This window comes from Vombatus ursinus, unplaced genomic scaffold, assembly GCF_900497805.2.
Source record: "Vombatus ursinus unplaced genomic scaffold, bare-nosed wombat genome assembly UNPS02014801.1, whole genome shotgun sequence".
NCBI lineage: Eukaryota > Metazoa > Chordata > Mammalia > Diprotodontia > Vombatidae > Vombatus > Vombatus ursinus.
The window spans coordinates 26,840,619-26,863,574 of NW_020954579.1; the positions used below are offsets into that span (position 1 = coordinate 26,840,619).

Genomic DNA, 22,956 nt, shown 5'->3' on the forward strand with positions numbered 1-22,956 from the left:
TTTCTTGATGAAAAGACCAGAGCTGAACAGAAAATTTGACTTTCAAATACAAGACTCAAGAGAAACATGAAAAGGTAAACAGGAAAGAGAAATCATAAGGGACTTATTAAAGTTGAACTCTTTACATTACTATATAGAAAGATGATATTTGTAACTCATGAGAACTATCTCAGTATTAGGGTAACTGGAGGGAATATATACAGACAGAGGGCACAGGGTGAGTTGAATATGAAGGGGTGGTATATAAAAAATAAAACCATGGGGTGAGAGAGCATTGTACTGGGAGAAGGAAAACGGGAGGGGTGGAAAGGGGTAAATTATCTCACATAAAAGAGGCAAGAAAAACCTTTTGCTGTGGACGGGAAGAGGGGGGAGGTGAGAGGGAATGAATGAATCTTACTCTCATCGGATTTGACTTAAGGAGGGAATAACATACATTCTCAAATGGGTATGGAAATCTATCTTACCCTACAGGAAAATAGCGCAGAAGGGGATGGGGAGGGATGATTGAAGAGAGGGCAGATTGCGGGAGGGGGTAATCAGAAGCAAATACTTTTGAGGAGCGACAGGGTCAAAGGAGAGAATTGAATAAATGGGGGGTGGGATAGGATAAAGGGAAATACAGTTAGTTTTTCACAACAAGGCTAATATAGAAGTGTTTTGCATGACTACACATGTATAACCTGTATCAAGTTGCTTGCCTTGTCAATGAGAGTGGGTGGACAGGGAGGAAGGGAGAGAATTTGGAACCCAATGTTTTAAAAACACATGTTAAAAAATTGTTTTTACATGCAACTGGGAAATAAGATAATAAATACAGATAATAAGATAATAAATACAGGCAAAGGGGTATAGAAATCTATCCTGCCCTACAGGAAAATAGAAGGGGAAGGGGATAAGAGAAGGAGGGGGTGATAGAAGGGAGGGCAGACCAGGGGAAGGGGTATTCAGAATGCACACCATCTTGGGGTGGAAGGAGGGAAAAGATGGGGAGAAAGTTTGGAACATAAGCTCTTGTGGAAGTGAATGTTGAAAACTAAAAATAAACAAATGAATTTTTTTAAAGAAAGGTTAAAAAATTAAAAATAAATAAAAAGAAGAAAATAAAAGAAAATAATAACAATTAAACAAGTTACCTAAATTTCTGGGATGCAGTTAAAAGTCCTCAGAGTATATATTTACAAAGTTGGGGAGAGGGGGAAGAGGATTAATGAACTGAATATGAAATTTAAAAATTAGACAATGAACAAAACCAAAATAAGCACAAAGGAGGAAATCTTGAAAATTAAAAGGAAAAAGATAAAATGGAAAATAAAACAAAACTATATGGGTAGGAGGGGGAAAGGACAGGGACAGGCATTTATTAAGCACCTACTACGTGGCAGGCACTGTGCTAAGTGCTTTCTAAATATAATCTTTTTTTGAGATACACAACAACCCTGAGAAGTAGGTGCTATTATTATCCCCATTTACAATAGAAAAAACAGAGGCAGATAGAGGTTAAGTGGCTTGTCTAGGATCATATAGGTATTAAGTGTCTAAGGCTATATTAGAACTCAGGCTTTCCAGATTCCAGGCCCAATACTTTATCCACTACATCACCTAGCTCCCTAAATGATTAGGAAAGCAAACAAAAAGCTGAACCTTTTAAAAAACTAACAAAATCAATAAATATTTAGCCAATCTGATTGAAAAGAAGGGGGATATCAAATTACTGAAATTAAAAAATAAACAAAGGAAAAGTCACAACAAAGAGAAAATTAAAAGAATTATCATAACCTATGTACAAAATTATATGCCAGTGAAGTTGAGAACTTTTTAAAGAGGAGGGTTACCTAAAAAATGTAAACTACTCATATTAAAAAAAAAGATCTTAATCAAATTTCAGAAATTGAATATAGCCATAAATAAACTATGAAAGGGGGAAAAACACCCAAAAACAGAAAGATTTATAGGTAAATTCTATCAAAAAACTAAACCGCAATTAATATCTAAACTACATAGTCACTTATTAAATGCTTACTATGTGCGAGACACTGTGCAAGGCATTGGAGATGCAAAGAAAGAATAAAACAGTCTCTAGTCTCCCAAGTTTACATTCTAATGAGAGAGACAAAAATGTAAGTAAGAACATACAAGATATATATAGGGAAGACTGAAAGTAATCTCAGGGAAAAAGAAACTAGCAACTGGGAGAACCAGGAAGACCTGCCGAAGATGCTAAAAGGATGGATAATTTGAAATGTCCAATAGGAAGTTTGTAATGTGGGGGTGGAACTCAGGAGAGAAATTAGGCCTGGGTATATAAATCTAGGACTTAAATGCATAAAGGTAACTGAACTCATGTGAGCTGATGAAAGTATCAAATAATATAATACAGAGAAAAAAAAGTGACCAGTACAGAGCTTTGGGATCACTCACAGTAAGTGGGAATGACATAAATGACGATCTAGCAAAGGTGATTGAAAAGGAGCAGACATTCAGGTAGAAGGAGAACCAAAAGACAGCAGCCATGAAAATCAAGAAGCAGAAAGTGTTTCTAGTACAATATGAATCTTTAAATCTCATTATAACATTAAAGATGAAAATTTTAATATTTTATGTGGAATTCTGTCAAAAGCAAAATATTACAGAAAATATTGGGAAAACTAGCTTGGTGTCATTTCTGCCAACATTCCATTTTCTCTTAGTGATTACAATTTGGGGGCTGTGGAGTAAGCACCCCTCAAACTCTGTACCATAAAATCTTGAAAGAGTGAAGAATATCCTTTCACATCCTGTCAACTTGAAAATTAGGTGCATGTCTCTAGCTCAGGATGTAAGTAATAAAAAAAAAAATGTTCTGAATGCTATTTACAGTTAGAAATCAATGGTAGGTAGCAATAAGAAACAGAGTAATGATTTTCTAGATGGTAAAGAAATCATTTTAGAGGAAGCTGCTTTGGTTTTTGTTGTATGTTGAACAGTGAACCATGTTGTGGAACAAAAGAAGCTACACTATTAATCACCCTTCAATAATTTATGAATTCAGCAAATACGAGTGTCTACCATGCAAAAGGTACTGTATTATGTGCTGTGGAAATTAGAAAGCTGTAGAATATATACTCCTTGGCCCAAAAAGAACTTGCATTCTAATTGGAACAAGTAGATTCAAAACATGGTTTCCTTCATTTTTATGAAAAAGGTACAAATTACTGAAAAGCAAGCTTACATCATATAGGTGTAACTGATGAAAACAAGTTCTAGATCATACCTTGGGATGAGTGTCTAATTTAGGCTTAAGTCTCACATCATCTGCACCTATTAGTTATTGTGCACAATACAATAATAGATGTTTATTCACAGGGTTATCCAAAAATCACAAAATTATACTACACTTACTTGGTTTAAGAAGGCAAACATTAATGTCTTAGATCTTCATAAAAATAAAATTGTGAAACTAATGTCTGTGATTATGTGACTACACAGATAATGTCTGATGTCATAAGGCATAAGGAGTTGTCAAAGGCACACAGAGGTTAAGTGACTTGCCCTGGGTCACACTGCTAATAAGTCTAAGAATCAGTTTTTGAACCCTATTTTTTTCTAACTCAAAGACCAACATGTTCTCCATTATTCTATACTACCCCTATTTCTATGGTTAAAGGTTTAAAACAAAATTATCTAGAAAATTCATTTAATCAGAACATATCATTCTCTAACACCAGAAAAATAAGGCATTACTGTAACTCAAATAGTTCCCTCATCACCAAGAAAACACAGTATTCTATCAGCACACACATTAGTTCTCTATTCATCCTTCTACCTATTTAACTGAGAATTAAATAAAATACTTTGTTTCTTTGAAAGATCTGTGATTCTGTTAGCTTGAGCATGCCCTCCCCAATGATGCAGTGCCAGAAAAAATATTCAGTAGATAGTCCTTTTTAGTGACTCCAATTTCAGCTAGAATCAGTTAATAGACACATAATTTGTCTCTGAGCCAATTACTCAGAACCACTCCGATGGCAGAACATGCTACAATTTTCATTCTACTGCCTTAGCCTTTGTAATCTCCAAGTGACCTCCATAATTCTCTGTGAAGTATCAAAAGAGGACTTCAACAGAAAACTAAACAAGAATTATTTTATTAAACACCTAGCTACTCTGTGTGCATGTAGTATATCTTTCAAAGCTAATATGCAAACAAAATCAATTGCTATGGGATCAGATAAAAGTGAATTAGAAATGCTCCACATTAAATCTTTATAAATAATATTTTCTATGACTGTTTAATATAAATACTTTTAATCTTTCTTTAATAAAAAATAATAACATTTTTAAAAACCTAGAGTAAATGTTAAAGATGTCATTCCTATAACTTCCTTGTTTAATTGATAATTGCAGGTATTTTATTAACAGGAGTCCTTGTAAATATATCAACTGCATAATTCCAGGCAGTTAATAAAAACAGCTATAAGCAGACTATCTACAAAGATCCTGAATTTCCTCCTTTAAATAGATTAATTTCTGTTGAAACAAATATAGGCCAACTGTTACTGCAACAATCTTTAAAAAGACATGCAGGCAACCTGGGATACCACAGTGTGTGCTAGGTTTGGACTCAAAACCCTGCTTTCTTGACCTGCCTCCGCCACATCCTGCCTGGGTAACTGTATAGAAGTCACACAGCCTCTCTGACACTCAGTTTTCTCCTCTGCAAAATGAAGGGGTTAGTTTCAATGACTTCTAATGTTCTTGCTAGCTTTAAATCTATGATCCTGTGATATCCAAGTTTTAAAATTGCATGAAATGTTCTTTGAAATAATGGCCCATCAGCAGAGCAGCTAGGTGGTGCAGTGGATAGAGCACTGGCCCTGGAGTCAGGAGGACCTGAGTTCAAATCTGGCCTCAGACACATAACACTCGCTAGTTGTGTGACCCTGGGCAAGTCACTTTAACCCCACTGCCTAGCCCAAACAAAAAAAAAAAAAGAAAGAAAGAATGGCCCATCAACAAAGACCTGTAAACGTATTTATTATACTAAGACTGCTATTATTATAAGTCTACTACAAGAAGAATATTTTAAATAAGCTTGACAAGACATTACAATTACATTATGTATGCAAAACTTGCTAACATGGAAACCTATTAGACAGTGGAATGGGAGGTTTAACTATCACGCAGACACCATAATGAGTTAGCACTTAAATTACTTCTAATGTAGTTGCAGTTAAAAGGCAGCAATAAAATAAAATAAAATAATAATAATAATAATAGTAATAATAATAATGAATACTGCTAAGCAGCATCATGTTATTATCATCTAATGGCATACAATTTCCAAAAGGACTGTGCTTACTAGAAATTTTGAACTTAAATTCCTACACAAGCTACTGAATATGGTTACTAACTAATCTAATAAAACTTTCTTATTTTTCAAGAGCCAAATTTTTTCAATTCCACCTCTTGATTTTTATTAACAAAAGTTTTACCTTGGGTGGTGATTGCTGCTGTTTGCTGGTATTTCCCAAATGTTGCTGTCTTAGAGCCCGAGGGATAAATTCAGGAGCAAGTGGATTCAACACATATGTTTTCTTTAGCTCCAAAGCCTCTAACTGAGTTTTGATCTGTTCAAAAGTGATACCATGTAGGCTTTTGTTGTCATGACACAAGGCAATAAATCGCTCCCAAAATTTCCTATAGAAAAGATTTTTAAAAATCAGTTTATCACTGGAAAGGAAGAGATCACGAACATGAACAAAAGAAACTAAATGGACTTTAGAACTGCTTTTCTTGAAAATACTTGGGAATAGCTTAAACAAACTCATCAGCCCAGAATTTTAGGTATGATCTTTTCTACCATGTCACAAAACATTTGCAAATCATCTTTGATATAACATTCATGTCTGCTGCAGTGCTATGAACACAGTAGACATCCAAAAAATGTTTGTTGAATAATTCAGCTTAGAATAACCAACTTTTATTATCCATGCTAACAGAAACTGTTATATGAAGATGTTTTTTTACAAATTAAGTATCTCAAAATTTTAGCTTTGTAATGAACTGCTTCTTGCAACAGGTTTACTTTCTCATATATGTCTAGCATCACTTGCATTAAAGGGCAAAGTTGGCCAACCTTAAATGTGAGAATGAATAATCAACCTAGAATTCAAAATTGGCTCAGATAAGCCATATTGGGATTATTAAGAAATGACTGAAGATTCTATTTGATTTTTCCTTTGTTTTAAAGATTTTTTCCAGAATACCAGCTTTTGAAAAATTTAATTTCTTAATTCTCAACCATCTAAAATGAGAATTAATAAACATCATACATGTAAAACAGACAAAGGAATTAAATTAATAATCTTAAAAGGCAGAAGAAATTAAAGTAAGGAACTTAAAAACACTAAATGGGAAAAGTCTTAAAGAAGCTATTGAGAATAATCTATCAATCTCATGAGTCAGAAAAGTGAAAACAAAAAGTTTAAAAAATATATTATATATCCTTCAATCAACTAAATGCTACAAAACATAAAAGATGACAACTTAAATTTTTTTTTTGGGGGGGGGCCTACATAATGGGGTTAAGGGACTTGCCCAGGGTCACACAGTTAGTAAGTGTTATGTGTCTGAGGTCAGATTTGAATTCAGGTCTCCCTGACTCCAGGACCAGTGTTCTATCTACTGTACCACTTAGCTGCCCCGACAACTTAAATTTTTTAAAAGTCTGTGTGATTATTGTTAAGAATATTTACTGAGTTTCAAAAAAGATTTTAATTGTGCTAAAAAGGGAATGTGAAAATGGTTTCTTCCATAAACATGATAGCCTGAGGCAACATAAACAGAAAAGTACATCATAACAGAACAAGAGTAGAGATGGCCATCCCAAATAAATGTTTCAGAGTTTAATCCTCATTTTGGACTAACTATAAGGTATATATACATATTCTTCCATGTTCCTTATTGTTAAAAATTTACGAGCATGAGTAATGTTCAAATAAGTAAAAATAATCCTATATGCAAATAATTTAAAAATACATTTCTAACCCCAAGAAATAAAAATTTAATAAAACACATTTCGTTAATCTTAAGATTGCTTTATGTATTGCTAAGAAATAAAGGCTGAATGGCTAAACTAAAATATTATACAAAAAATAAAATTACTTTCTTATTCTAATTGCTTACAGTTGAAATAAGAGATATGATTATCCTTAATTTAGCACTCAAGAGCTATCAATGCCTAAGTTGTTCTACCAGGGGTGGGGAACCTGCGGCCTTGAGGCCACAGGTTCCCTATCCCTGCTGCCCTTTTAAACAGTATTCAACTATGACCTCTTACAACCATAAATTCCAATGTGCATCTATACATATACATTGTGTATATATGCAATATATGTATATGTAGAAATATTTCTTTTTACTTTTTCCTAAATTAACCAGGTATTAATTTCACTGTCATTTCTTATTCTATGAAATACGGACAGAGAACTTGTTTAGCTTTTATTTCATTTATTTTAGATATGAGTATCAAATGCCTATATTTTGTTTACCTTTCCAATTTAAATAAACCAAATGTTTGAACTCATTTGATTTTTAAACTACTTTTTAAAATGTTATATACTACTCTACTTATGCTCACTATTCATTTGCCCTAGTGTTACCAGCCCAGACACCCAGAGTTAACCAGCAACTCTTTATCTCACAAAAAAGCCAGTAGGCCAGAAGATCTTTTGTTTACAATATGGGAAGATCTACACTCTTAGGCTATCTTCAAGCAAAAGAATACTTATGAAATAACTTAGAAAGATTCAGCAGGTTAAGTTAAGCATTTCAGAAACAACTTTAAATTTACATTTCTCTCATAAACTAATTTAATGAATACCTTCTAGTTACCATATTGTTTTTCCCTATTTTATGTACTTCTGATCAAACTTGATGCCATTTTAGCCTCGAAAACATCCTGCTTTCTAATGGTGTGAAGTGCTGAGAAAATGTTTAACTTTTTAACACTATGTTTATTGTACTCTAGCTAAGAGCTAGAATAGCCATAGAAAATTTAGCTTCATATTCTTATGAGGTTTCTTATGGAATATGTTGATAATAATCTTAATCTCCTGATTACTAAATGAAAGAATTATTATTGAAAAATTGCTACATTTCTTGAAGAAAAAAAAAGATATGTAAATAAAAGGCCAGCCAATGTAATGAGGCACACCTGAAAGAGTTTCAGAGGCAAATCTCTAAAGTATATGCAGGGGCATCTGGATACTGCACAAAGGTAGTTAATTTGATTAAAGATGAACACCAAAACTATGCCTTTTCAAAATTAAATAAACTGCTATAAAATCAACTTAATCTATTACTAGTTACTTTCATGTGTTTCTATGTTGCTGTATTTTAAATCTTTTTAAAAAAGGACATAATTTTATCGATCACAATATCCAATAATTTACAACGGAAATTTTGTTCCCCAAGATAAGAAACTACAAAGAATCACATATGGCTCTGAGGCAGTAACTGTTTGACCATTTTTGCACTGGGCAATCTCTCTGCATGAATAAGTTCATTGTTCATTTAAAACACTCACATTCTGGAAAATCATGCCAGCTTATTAAAATGTTACTGTATTATTCCTTTTCTCACTCTACACAATTCTTGTGACTACCTAATATAGACTTGATTTCAAACTATTCAACTTTTATTTTTTAAGGGGGTGGGGGGTAGAACTTGAAGGGAAGTCCATTATGCTATAGCCCTCTATAAATATTCCAATTTCAGAGTAAAAAAGAAAATTACCTAACAACAACAAAACACATAGGACACTGTTTAAACTAGTGCTCATTAAGCATATGATTGATATTTATAAATGCTATATCAATTAGTACTAGATAGTACTAGGAAATAAATCATTTTCCAAATCTCATTTTAAAGTGCTTAAGTTAATATGAGGATAATGAGACCTTACATTTATATATAATATTTTATGGTTACAAAGTACTCTTGTATTCAACACCTCTTCCAGCTTGCAAGAATCAGAGAGAAGAAAGAGGACTTCAGCTGATTAAGGAAAAGGAAAATGTGTAGGTGATCTGGAGTGGGGTTGAGGCTCATGAAGAATGGAAGAGGTTGAATTCGGAGAAAAAAAATTTGGAGGCATTCGGATAAATTTAAAAGAGATAAATCTTAGTCCAGATTCTATTTATAACTTCAGTGAGAGAAGATTATAGGAAAAGGAGCAAGAGAAGCAATAGGATTAAGGAGTAAGAACTTGAAAAGAAGAACTCAAGGAGAAGGAAAAGAAAAAAGAAGTTAGAAGTCAACCTAAGTAAAACTAAGTAAAACAAACTAATAACAAAAACAAATTAGCAAATTGGTAGGTAATAAGAAATTGGTGAAATATGAGATTAGTGCTAAGTGGAAAGGAAGTAGGGAATGACTGTAAAATTGTTGAAACAAAGGAAAGAAACCTGGATATGGTTATCGAGTTGTCAGCTGCAAAAGGGTGATGAAGGATTTTTTTCTGAGGTGAACACCCACAAGCAGTTTAAGAAAAAAAAAAAAAAGGCTGAGAATTTCAACCAGCATAAAAAGAGCAAATCTTGTAGTGACTTAAAATGAGTGTACAAAGTTTATATTTCTGCCACAACCAAATGACTGCCAAATTCTCAACACAGGAAACAAAGTGAGGGGACTAGAAGAATACCTTCCAGAGGTTAGTTAGCAGGAACAATACAAATGCTACTTTGAAACACTAAATCATGAAAAATAGCTAAAATAGTACCTATTAATCGGAAAAGAGCTGAATAAACTGTAGCATATAAAGGTAATGGAATATCATTGTGCTGTAAGAAATGATGGATTCAGAGAAATCTGGGAGGACTCACTGAACTGAAGCAAAAGTGAAGTAAGCACCAAGAGAATAATTTATATAGTTGTTGTAACATTGTAAAGGAAAACAACTTTAAAAGACCTAAGAACTCTAATCAAAGCAGTGACCAACCATGAGAAGGACTGATGAAAAAGCACTGCTTCACAGAGAGGTAGGAGACTTAAGGTATAAAAATGTGAATTTCTTTTGCTTGTTCATGATTATTTGTTATGAAGGTACTATAAAAAATGGAGGACTATCAATAGCGATCTCTCCCCCAAAAATAAAAAATAAAGAGGGTCACTGTAGTATTTTTTAAATCTACAAAACCGAAAGAGACAAAGAAAAACAGGACAGCTTCAAAACTAACAAGTTGAATTTGGTATAGTCCATTAAAAATGCAAGCTGTATTTGAGGTTTCATGTACAATCCTCTTTTTCTGTTTTGTGTACAGAACAATGATTATGTTATTTAGTATTTTTCAAGTTCAGAATAACAAAAAAATTAATTTAAAAATGAAAGCAGGAGCTGAAGTGGTGAAGAAGAAACTTGACCTTGTCAGAACACTGATGAGTGGAAAAATAGTAAGAGGAGTAAGGGAAGGAAAAGGTCAACTGTATACTTGGAGCTAAAAAAGAAAAATTAAGTCCCTTCCTGAAGAAAATTGAACTAGATCCTTTCTGGATGCTTTTGTACTTCTGCTATATCATTCCTTGGAGTATAAGTAGCTATTTCCTTCTGAAAGTGTCCAGAAAGTGTACTAAGGCAACTTTGATTAATAAAAGAAATTTGTTGTCTTCCTGGGGCTGGGGCATATTTCCAAGATATAATATAAAACCTCCCAAGATATGTCAAAAATGGATGATTACTAGCCACTTCTGGAGATTGCCAGGAAGAATTTTGATATTTGGAGAAGTATCACCAAGGATTATGAAGTCTTATGCAAGAAACTGAGGATCATAGGAATACAGGCTGTATTTTCCTCATTGTTGCCCATTGTTGCAAAAGATCTAGAAGAGAGAAAATGGTTTGGAAAGTCAACAGCTGTATACGAAAGTGGTGTTTGAAAATGGGATTTGTATTCCTGAATCACAGCTTTAAAAAAAGGTATGACTTCTTGCCAAATTCTTGCAAATTAGATCTGACAGATATCATTGAAATTTGGTGGGACGAAATGGTGGAATTAAGCTCAGGAGTGGAATATGGCTCTAAAAGAGTACATTTAAAAGGTACAGGATAGGTAAAAGGTGGGCATTATTGGAATGGTATAATCATGTAAAAAAACTCTAACAACCTAAGGGGGGAAGGGGGAAGTATGATGGAGAGCATCTGCATAAAGATCTACAGAGTGGGAAACAAGCAATTTTGTCATCGACAGATACTACAGACTTTCTGGACAGAACAAGTAAATAGTTTCCGAACAGAACACAAGCCTGACAGAGTTATGATATAATAATTCTAGACAACTTAAACTACCTAGACATCTGAGAGAGCTCTTTCTGCCAAGATTAAAACACCTAAAAACTTCTTTGTTTGCTTCAACAATAATTTCAACCTTCAAAAGGTGAAGGAGCTAACAAGATATTCTAATACTGAATCTGATTCTCACTACAGAAAGATCTGGTAGCTGGAGTGTAAATAATGAGGATCTTGTGGAGAAATGATCACTCCTAATTTATTACAGAGAAGAAAGTGAAGCATATTCTGACATGCACCCTTGACTTTGGGAAAGCGGATTCAAAGATTTCAAAGGAAGCCAAGGTAGGACTGCATGGACTAAAATTTCACAGAAGTCAACCTAAAAGGGATGGTAAATCCTCAAGAATAAAATTCCAAAGATTTAAAGAGAAACAAACCCAATGAGGAATAAAACTGAAAGTTGTCTGAAGAGACTGGTGGGGATTGCACAGGGAACTTATCAACTAATTTGGATTTAGAAAACTCACATACTAAAGATGTAAGCGAAGGCAGGTAACAAAGGATGAATATAAGAATATTACAGTCCTAAGGGGCAACTAGGTGGCACAGCGGATAAAGCTCTGGCCTTGGAATCAGGAGGACCTGAGTTCAAATCCAGCCTCAGGCACATGACACATACTAGCTATGTGACCCTGGCCAAGTCACTTAACCCCAATTGCCTCACCCCCCCCAAAAAAAAAAGAATATTACAGCCCTGTAAAGATAGATTTAGGAGTGCCAAAGGTCAGAATGAGCAGAGGCTAGCACAGGATATGAATGACAACAAAAAGAATTTGTTTCCTTGTTTTTATGGGAAAGAGGAAGATCAAAGAAGAGGTAGGACTGCCATTTAGGGAGAAGGGGTTTATGATAACTAACAAAAGGGAGAACACATAGCTGGTTGATTCTTATTTTGCTACTGTTTTCTCTGCCAAGGAAAATGACATTTTCAGCCTTAAATTAGAAAGGGAAGAACAAAAATTACTAATAGAGAGTTGATAACCCAAGATAAAGAAGGAGAGAGTAAGAAAGCATCCAGACATCCATAATAAATTCAGTCCCAAATAAATTATATCCTTAGGTACTGAAAGAAGTGGCAAGTGAAATTTCTGAGTGTCAGTGATATTTCAAAAGACTGTGGAGAATGGGAGAAGGATCACAAGACTGGTAATGGTCAAATGTCTTGACTTTTAAAAATTGGAGAAGTGGGTAAGAATAGTCTCCCAATTATAGACCAGGGACCTTGACTTTGATTCCTGGGAAAAGTCCAGAATGAATCATTAAAGAAGAAGTTAACATACATCTAGTAAAAGAAGCAGAAATTAGAAAGAACCAGCACAACTTCATTAAGCATAGGTTATGACAGACTAACCTCAATCATTATCATCATCATCATCATCAATATGATTAATTTAGCATGTTAAGGTTTGCAAAGCACTTTACATATGTTAAGTCATTTGATCTTCACAACAATCCTATGAGGTAGGTATTACCATCCCAATTTTACAGTGAGGAAACAAAACTAAAAGAGATTAGAGGCAGAATGTGAACTTGGGTCTTCCTGACTAGTGGCATACCTAGAGCTCTAGTACACCACTTTTTTGATGAGGTTACTAAACAAGAGTGGTACTGTACATATAGTCTATCTAGATTTTAGCAAAGTATTGATAATGTAATTCATACCATCCTTCTGGAAAAGATGGAGAGATGTGGACTAGATGATAATCAAATCATCAACCCACAAGCATTCTTAAGCACCGAGTATGAGCCAAATACTACTGTGCTAGGAACTAGGGATGCAAAAAAAAAAAAAGTCAAAGATTTCCTTACCTTTAAATAGTTTACAATGAAGCCGGGGGAGATAACATGTACATACATATTTATATACAAAATAGACACAATGTAATATAGAGGTGAAGACACTAAAAGGAAAGGTATCATAAAGAAAGTGACTTTTGAGCTGAACCTTGAAGGAAACTAAGGATTTTAAGAGTGAAGTGGAATAGCATTCTTGACGTGGGGGAATACAAAGGCATGGGAACAAGATATGTAGTGCTGTATATGAAGGAACAGTAAACTTGACCATTTGAATGGACCACAGTACATGTGATGAGAACTAATGTGAAAACATAGGATGGGGTCACATTGTGAAGGATTTAAAATATAAGCCAAAAGGAAAAGATTATATTTGAACTTGAAATTGGAAGCCAATGGAGTTCATTTTTTAAAAAGAAAAATTAGATGGATTTGGAAATGGTTGAATGATTGAACAGAAGAGTAGTTAATGACTCAGTGCCATTTGGCAAGAGGTCTCCAGTTGAATGCCTCAGGGATTGCTGCTTTGTCTGGTACCAGAACAGCAATAAATTAGCTGTAGATGGAACAGAGCCATGTATAAATGAATCCAAATTTTGTAAATTGTATTTGGTTATATATGATTTTTTTCTGTAATACATTTTACTTCCTAATTATGTTTTGTTTGAGTTAAAAATTAGCATGTAGCCCCTGAAAACAACCTAGTTGGGTAATAGCCTTAGAGGTGTTTGGTGACAAGATAGAAAAGATGACTAGCACAACAGATGATGGAGTCAGCATCCAAAAAGATCTTGACAGGCTAAAGTATTGGCTGAATTTAATAAGATGAAATTCAATAGTAATAGATGTAAAGTCTTAGAGCTAGCCAAAGCAATGATGATGTAACATCCTAATATTAAAAACTGGGCCTGGATGATTGTGACTATGTAATTTTAGGAAGAGTCATTCATCCTCCTTTGAGCAAAAAATATCTAGTGCATGGAACAAAATGAGAAATTAAACCAAGATGAATGAAAACACCATTACAGGAAAGGGTAACTATTAGAAAATGTGGGGTACAGTAAATTGCTGAAAATCATTTAAGGCTATCCATATTCTTAATAATTATTCCTAAATATTGTTTATGAATGTTTTATTGCTCCTGATGCATGATGCTCTACTTTATACATGAGCTTGAATAAGTTTTTTCATAAATCAAATGGCAAGTACTCTGCAAGCTCTAAGTAACAAGTACAAATTAACCAATTCATTAAGTAGTCTTGTCTACATTTCTATAGTTAATTCTAATCATTTACTTTCAATTCACTTTTGTCCCTAGAGGATGAAAAGGAATGATAACCTAAACTTCACAAAATATATCAAAATTTGAAACAGTGTCTATGGCAATATTTTCATTTATTGATACCTGCAATCCAACTTTAAGCTAAAGAACAATGGTGTAGTAAATACTGAGCACACTTTGAAACCAGGAAGATTTGAGTTCAAGTTCTGTCTCAGATACATGTTGGCTGTGACACTGGGCAAATCACTTAACCTTTCAGTACCCTAGGCAACAAACTCTCTCAGACTATCAGTGGTAGTAGTCTTATCACTGCATTGGTAAAAATTTCCTTACCTAAGAATCCCCTATACCAATAAAACCATATGTTTAGTCTGCTATCCTTTAATTACACATCAATAAATAGAATCTCTCAATCATGAACTGGCTAATGGTGTATTCTTTCTAAAGATATCTCTATCTGTTTGAGTTTTAAGCCCTGGTGTGGAGGGCATTAACTGGGCTGGGATAAATGGTCAGGGAGCTAACAAGGAAGGGTGGGAAGAGAATATATGCTACTTCCTCAGGAGGAAATGTTTACTCCCTAGAGCTACCCCCATTCCTGCACTTACCAGTCAACTGAAAACAGCATCTCCTCTACATGTCATTGCTGTACCACCCTCTTCTAGGGCTGAGAAAAGCACCTTCTATGAGACACTCCTGGCATGACTACCCTCCAGATAGGACTGCTGTCTGTGTTACCCACTCCTCTTTCTCTCACTAAAATTTTCTGGGGACTATGAGAAGCCATGTGGCATAGTACAGTCAGCCTCAAAGTTGGGAAGACCTGAGCTTATGTCTTGCATCTGACATACACAGGGCTATATTACTTAACTTCTTATTGCCCCTAGGCAACTTTCTTAAAACTTTAAATTGCAAAACAATTGTGTATAGGATCATAGATTTAGAGCCAGAAGGGACTCAATCAAAGACAAGTGACTTGTCTATAATTGTACAGTTAGTGAGTATCTGGAGCAGGATTTCAACCCAGGTCTTCCTGACTCAAAGTACTAGGCCCTATCCATTATCCCTCCATGCTGTCTTTAGATTGGCATTGGGAAGGGTTTCTTCAGATAACCAGCCAACTAGTATTTATTAAGTATCCACTATGTGCTGTGCACTGTACTAAGCCCTGGAGATACCAAGAAAGGCAAAAACAAAAATAACCATCTGTCTACCCTCAGGGAACTCATAGTCTAATGGGAAAGACAACATACAAACAACTGTACAAACAAACTATATACAAGGTAAATTGTAGATAACATCAGAGGCAAAGCACTATGATTAAGAACTGTGAAAGTCTTCTCGAAGAAAATGGGACTGTAGCTGAGTCTCAAGGGAAGTCAGGAAAACCAGGATGCAGAGAGATGAGGAGGGAAAGAATTCCAGGCATGGAGAAACAGAGGAATTGTTATGTGTAAAGAATAGCAGGGAAGACAGTGTCACTGGGTAGCAGAGTAAGGCCAATATCACTGGAATGGAATAGGGTATAAGAAGACTGAAAAGGCAGCAAAGGGCCAGGTTATAAAGGACTTTGAAAGCCAAACAGGATTCCATATTTGATTCTAAGGGTTATATGGAGCCACTGGAAATTAATGAATTGGGTGGAAGGGGAGGGATCTTGGTCAGACCTGAGCTTTATGAAGATCAATTTGACAGCTGAATAGAGGAGGGATTGGAGTGGAGAAAGACTTGAGGCAGGGAAACCAATTAGCAGGCTATTGCAATACTCCAAGAACAAAGTGATGAGGGCCTGCACCAGAGTGGTGGCAGTGTCAGAAGAGAGAAGAGGATGTATATGAAAGATGTTACAAAGCTATCAAAGACAGGACTTGACCACTGATTGAATACGGAGAGTAGGAGAGTAAGAAATTGAGGATGTGACACCTAGATGGTGAGCCTGGATGACTAGAAAGATGGTGGTACCCTCAACAGAAATAGGAAAATTAAGAAGAGGAAAAAATTTAAGAGGGAAAGATAACAAGTTCTATTTTGGACATGTTGAGTTTAAAATGTCTATAGGATATCCAGTTTGAGATGTTTAAAAGACAGCTAGAGAAGTGGGCTTGGAGGTGAGGAGAGAGGTTTAGGCTGGATAAGTAGATCTGAGAATCATCTTCATAGAGATGACAATTGAATCTATGAGAGAAGATGAGATCACCAAGCGAAATAGTATACAGGGAGAAGAAAAGGCAGCTTAGAACACAATTTTATGGGCCCCCACTGTGAGTGAGCATGACAGGGATAACAATCAAAGGAGACAGAGATGTATTGGTCAGACAGGTAGGGAGGAGAACCAGGAAAAAACAGTGTCGAGAAAAGAGAATATCAAGGTGAAGAGGGTGATCAACAGAGAGGTCAAGAAGATTTAGCAATTAAGTAGTAACTTTATAGAAAAAAAGTTTCAGATGAATGATGAGATCAGAAGCTAGACTGCAAAGAGTAAAGAAGAGGGGCAGTTAGGTGGCGCAGTGGATACAGCACCAGCCCTGAAGTCAGGAGGACCTGAGTTCACATCTAGCCTCAGACCAAACACTTGACACTTACTAGCTGTGTGACCCTGGGCAAGTCACTTAACCCCAATTGCCTAAAAAAAAGAGTAAAGAAGAGAATGAGATGAAAGAAAATGGCAGCACCTGTTGTAGACAGCCTTCTTAAGGAGTTAAGACATAAAGGGCAAGAGAAATAAATAATAATTAGCAGAGACAGAACGATCAAGTAAGGATTCAGAAGACATAGACATGTTTGTAGACAGCTGGGAAGAAGTCCCCGGGAGATAGATAGGGAAGAACTGAAGATTAGTGAAAAGGGGACAATTATTAGATGATAGAGGGGACAACATGCTAGAAAAGATGGGATAGAATGGGATCACCTGAGCAAGCACAGGAGTTATAATTAAAGGCCCAAACAAACAAATAACAGGTAGGGCCAGTTATAGCTCTGATAAAATAATCAGTTTTATTTTTAAATAGCCCAAGTAGATGCCCTTTATATAGAACATTTATGTCTCCTGGGACATATGAAAAAGAAGAAAATGTTGCCACATTTACTTCACAATGCATTCTTGACTTTACAGGCTGCTCCATCCAAACAGATCTGTCCATCTTAACAGTACTATACAACAACAATATCATACAATAGGCAGATAGGTAGGTAGTATAATGGAGAGAGAGCTAGGACTGGAGTCAAAAAGACAAGTTCAAATATGGCATCACTCATTTGCTAGTTATGTGACCCCCGCAAAGTCACTTAACCTCAGTTTTCTTGGCTATAAAATGGGGGATAATAACAATATCTTCCTCTCAGGGTTTTTGTGAGGATAAAATAAGAAACAATTCGCAAACCAAAAAGTATAATATAAAATATCAGCTACTATTATTATTATTGACAATAATAATGAAATAGTTATCCAAGGAATATTTCAAAGCTACTTAGATCATGTTTCTGATCCTGAATTCACTTTGATAGGTACTATAAGATTTGTAAAAATTTTATGTAAATCTTAGTACATTATTTTTCTTATATAAAAAGTAACCTTTTTATAATTCTTTCTGTTTGAGCTATACACACATACAAACAGATAAGCCTTTTCAAGAGTCAAAAGTTTAAACCCAATACCATTAAATTCAGAATTCTAACATTCAAATAAATGGCATAAGGCACATTAGAAAAAAAACATCCAGTATCTGTTTTGATAATGTTCTCATATTAATATAAAGAGCTTCTTACAATTTATGTCAATTTATTATTGATAATAATGTTTAAAGAGCCATAAGCAGAAATAGAAAGATGACAGACCATTTTAGTTTGGAAAGATGACAGGAGCTTTTGAAAGAGTACAAATAACTGAATGCAAAGAAAAGGCATGGCAGAAAATGCCTAAGAAAAGAAATTCATCATATCCATTATCTATACTGCCAGAGGTTACTTAAAACTGTTTAAGGACTATATTCATAGGTATAAAATTATTAAGATATTGAATAAGTCAAAGAAATAAAATTTATATGCTTATATTGCTCAAAATTTATTAAAACAGACCAATCAAATGCTAGGAGGTCATAACATAAAGGCATCCTTGCATTTCTTCCCAAAGTTTTCAGTCAACAATATATACACACATACTCAAAATACCTGCATCTTCCAATAGAGCACAATGCAATAGGATCACCCACCACAGCTACCAAGGACTGTGCTCTTGTTATGGCGGTGTTGAGAAGTTTGTAGTTGGACAAAAAACCATAATCCAAATCCTCTGTTGAATCTTCTAATAGTTGCTCTTTCCTTTTAATTGGGGTTTGTTTATGTTTGCAAGTGTGCCGGGTACGTACTGTACTCAGAAACAAAACCCTAAACTGCTTTCCTAAAGAAATTAAGAACATTTTACATTTAATGTTATTAATCAATAACAAAACCAAAGGATCACATTTTCACAAAATCCTGGAAACTTAGGAATTGAAACCAGCCCCAAAGATCACCTCATACAAAGATCACCTCATACAATCTTCTGCCCAATGCAAGATTCCACCCAATACTACAGCAACCCTGACAGCTGGTCATCTAGCCTCAGCTTAAATACTTTATTACCTCTTAAGGCAATTCTTTCCACAATTATAGAGTTCTAGTTGTTAGCCAAAGCAGCAAAAAGTTCTTTTGCATGTTTAGTCAAAATCTCTTCCCATAATTTAAAATTCAGCGTCTTAATTTGAAAGGTATCTCAGAAACCAATCTGGGGAATCTGTGGCCTCAAGGCCACATGGGGCCCTCTAGGTCCTAGTGCAGCCCTTTGAGTTAATAATTAATAATTTCCCCTATTTGTTCTATAAAACTTGGACTCAGTCAAAGGGGTGCAGTCAAGAAGCTAGAGGGTTACATGTGGCCTCGAGACCGAAGGTTCTCCACCCCTGAAGTCTATTTCTTCCCTTTCAGCCAACAGCTTTCAAATATTTGAAGTTATCTATCAAGTCCCTAGCTTTTTTCTTCTCCAAGCTAAACATTCTCAGTTCCTTTAAGAATTCCATAAGTTAGAGTCCTGATTCCTCACCATGCCTCCTGCCTTCTAGACATTCTGTAGTCAGTCCCTCCTAAAATACTGTGGCTAAAATTGAAAAAAATACTATGATGTGGTGTGAGCAGCACAGAAAGCAATGGGATTTTCGATAATCACTTCATTATTATCAGAATTAGCAACCACATCATGCTGATCATTTTTTTTTAAAGTAACACCCATAATATGAGGTAGCATGGTATAGTGGATAGAATGCCAGTCTTGAAGCGAGGAAGACATGGATTCAAGTCCTTCTGATGACACATGCTGTCTGACACTGGGCAAATGTATTATCTTCTTGGTATTTTGGGCAATTCTCTAAGACTATAAATTGCTGAGAATGTGATGATCTTTTCAATAATGAAATCACAAGTTCATTCCCTATCTCTATGTTAAATCTCAAAATAAACAGAAAGAACAATAAAATGAAACTGAACAGGTGATTATAATAGACAATTTTGGCCCCAGAGAAGATTTGAGAATATACACCTTCATTATAGAAGTGGGAGATTATGAATATAAAATATTACATATATTCTCAAAGTCTGACAACCAACTTTTTTTTCCCTGAATTATTTCTTCCTCTTTCTTTTTTAATATTTGTTACTAGGAATGATTCAATAGGTAGGCAAAGAGAGAGGGCTATATTTGCAAACGAATGTGATGAAAAGCAAATAGTATGAATAAAAATACAATGTAAAATAAATAAATATCAAATCGCATAAACAGTTCTAATGAGTTCCTACTATAAAGAAAACAAACTAATCATTTAAAATGCATTGAAGTATCATTTCTTAGGTACAAGAAATTCTTGCTAATCCTGTTTTATGAGTATTTGTCTTTCCAGAATTATCACTCTCACTACTGATCAGAAATGTAGCCAGAGATTTCTCACTACAATATACTTGGGATCTTGAAAATGAAGCAGAAACTAGTGGCTTATCATAAAATAAAGATTAATATCATCATTGCCTTTTAGGGATGTAAAGAGGAAAACAAATGTCCTACTAACTCAATATCAGACACAAAGAGTAATTCCCAAAACATCTCAAACAGAATGTAAATATTACTAGTGTCTTGAAGTAATAAACTTTTAAATGAAAAATCTCACATTGTAACAGCCAAAAAGAAACTAGCTGTGGCAACATTTTATGCAGAACTTTTATTTGGGGGGGGGGGGCGGGGCGACTATGTCTTTTGTCTACATACAGAAAAACAGACACATTGAAATCTTTTACTTATACTTCTTTCATTCAGGCAACTGTGATGAACACTTCTGCACAATTTCATAAAGTATTTAAATTAACCTGGGACCAATCTTTAATATATAGAATAGACATGAAAATGCTTATGTAATTGCCTATGCATATATATATATATTTATATACACACACACATTTTTTTTTTTGACCAAGACTGTGATTTTACTGTTTTAGGGAACTCCTGATAAGGAGCTTCCTCTAAAAATAGGTATCTGTACTTTCTCTGCCCCTTACACTCTTAGAGAGCTGTCTGAGGGCACTGAGAGTTTAATCCCCTCACTCAGAATCCCACAGTCCTGATGTGGCAGAGGCAGCACTTGAACAGAGGTCTGCCTAACACCAAAGCCAGCTCTCTATCCACTGCATCATATGCTTCTCTATTTCAAAAATTACCAAGGTGTAAATACAAAATTTTCAAAAGGCATTTCTAAATATTTACATTTGAGTGACTTCAGGAAACTTAATTGTTACTTACCCTGAACATTGAGCACTCTTTCCACATTGACATCAGATAATCTCTTTTTTCGAAGTTCTGCACGGATCCTGAACACCTGATCAGCATAAGGAGTGACCACACCTATACTTCCATCATCTAACTTTCCCCAAGCTACAGGCCACTTTCTCCTTAACTCTTCCACACGTTCCACTACTTCAAATACCTTTAAAATAAAAATTGGTTTTTACCACTGCATCTGAAATGCCATCTTAATGAAAAACTCAGTTCTAGGTCACAAGATCATTTCACATCTTGGCCAACACCCCACATTAAAACAGTTTGCTGATGTGAATAAAATAATTTAAAGGATAAATTCCTTATAAAAGGTACTTTTAAAATTTCCAATTAATTTACTAGTATGCTTAATGAAGATGTCTTTTTAGTCAAGCATTTATATACAAAGTAACAACTAAAGGTACATTACATTTTATTTTATTAATAAAATTTGGTTATACTTTTGGTGATCTGATACGAGTTTATAAATGCTCTGGCTCAAGTGGTGTTACTACTTTCAGAAACAAATGTCATTTTTAAAAGAATTTTTTTAAAAACATGAACATTTCCACATATAAAGAACAAAAAAAAAGGGTTATATATACTCCTGTGAATCTCCTTAAGAATAACTTGTTTTTATTTGGGGGAGTTGTTTGTTTTTTTTTTAAAGTATACTAAGTTCAGCAGATTAATTCCTAAGCTATCCCACTTATCTATGTCAAACATTTACTAAGTACCTACTATGTACCAAGAATTGTGCTAACTCCTGGAGATACAATAAGAAGCAAAACACAACAAAAATTCACAGTTCTCAATCTCAAGGACTTCACAATCTAGTGGGCAGACAATGTACAAACAAGAACATAAATTGGAGATGATGTCTTAGAGAAAGTACTAAGATTGAAGAGGTCTGGGAAAATCTTCTTGTAGAAACTGCTTTCCCGAATGGCTAGAATTTGTTATTTATCCTTTGTTTTAAAGAGGATCAATGACATCATGGGGTGATGTCTTGACTTGTATATGAATTGGATTTAATTGAGGCAGAATTGTACAAAATCATCAGCCTCATTCTCTCTTTCTGAGTCATGTAAGTCCAGTGGCAGAACAAAAGTCATGGCTGGCAATGGCCTGGGATGTCGTGAATGACCTTGGTGTCTTTGATGCTGTGACCAAGCTCTAAGCACCCCACAGTGCCTGCTTCAGCTGCCTTCATGGCCACTGGAACAAGTTGTTCTCATCCACCCATCCCACTGGGGAAAGCCTTCACGTGTCTGGGTAGACATCTGCCTAACTCACTAATGGGTTTGAGGCATGTCAGTAACCCTCAACCTGCTGAGATGGTTTACCAGCGTGTAGCTGGTGTGCATGCTACAGCTTCTTGGAGCCACAGTTGAGAGTTGGGTGAATCTGGTGGACACCAAAGGCAAATGAGGAGTCCTGAAAAGCATTGGGCAAGCCCTCACATCACACATACTAGTCCTCTTAATGTCCCACATACCCCTAGAATTTACTAGAACTTACAACTCTATTTACAATCAATTTACAATTCTACCAGTAGTACATTAGTGTGTCTATCCTTTTTTCAACATCTTTACCAATCTGATGGTGTGAGATGAAACTTCAGAGTAAATATGCATTTTTCTTATTATTAGTGACTTGGTGCCTTTCTTCACATTGTTGTTGATAATCTGCTTTTCTTCTTTTGAGAACTCCATTTCT

General features: G+C 35.0%; 1 protein-coding gene across 2 annotated transcripts in view; it reads right to left on the reverse strand.

Annotated features, from left to right (window-relative positions):
* Positions 1 to 22,956, reverse strand: part of HELZ (helicase with zinc finger) — a 274,664-nt gene that overhangs the window by 61,827 nt on the left and 189,881 nt on the right. For both annotated transcript variants that reach the window (XM_027872722.1, XM_027872721.1), the window contains exons 20-22: positions 21,223 to 21,406; positions 18,573 to 18,801; positions 5,475 to 5,679 (exon numbers count right to left, since the gene is read on the reverse strand). In XM_027872722.1, the coding sequence (XP_027728523.1) occupies positions 5,475 to 5,679; positions 18,573 to 18,801; positions 21,223 to 21,406 (618 nt within the window). The remainder of the gene's footprint in view (positions 1 to 5,474; positions 5,680 to 18,572; positions 18,802 to 21,222; positions 21,407 to 22,956) is intronic.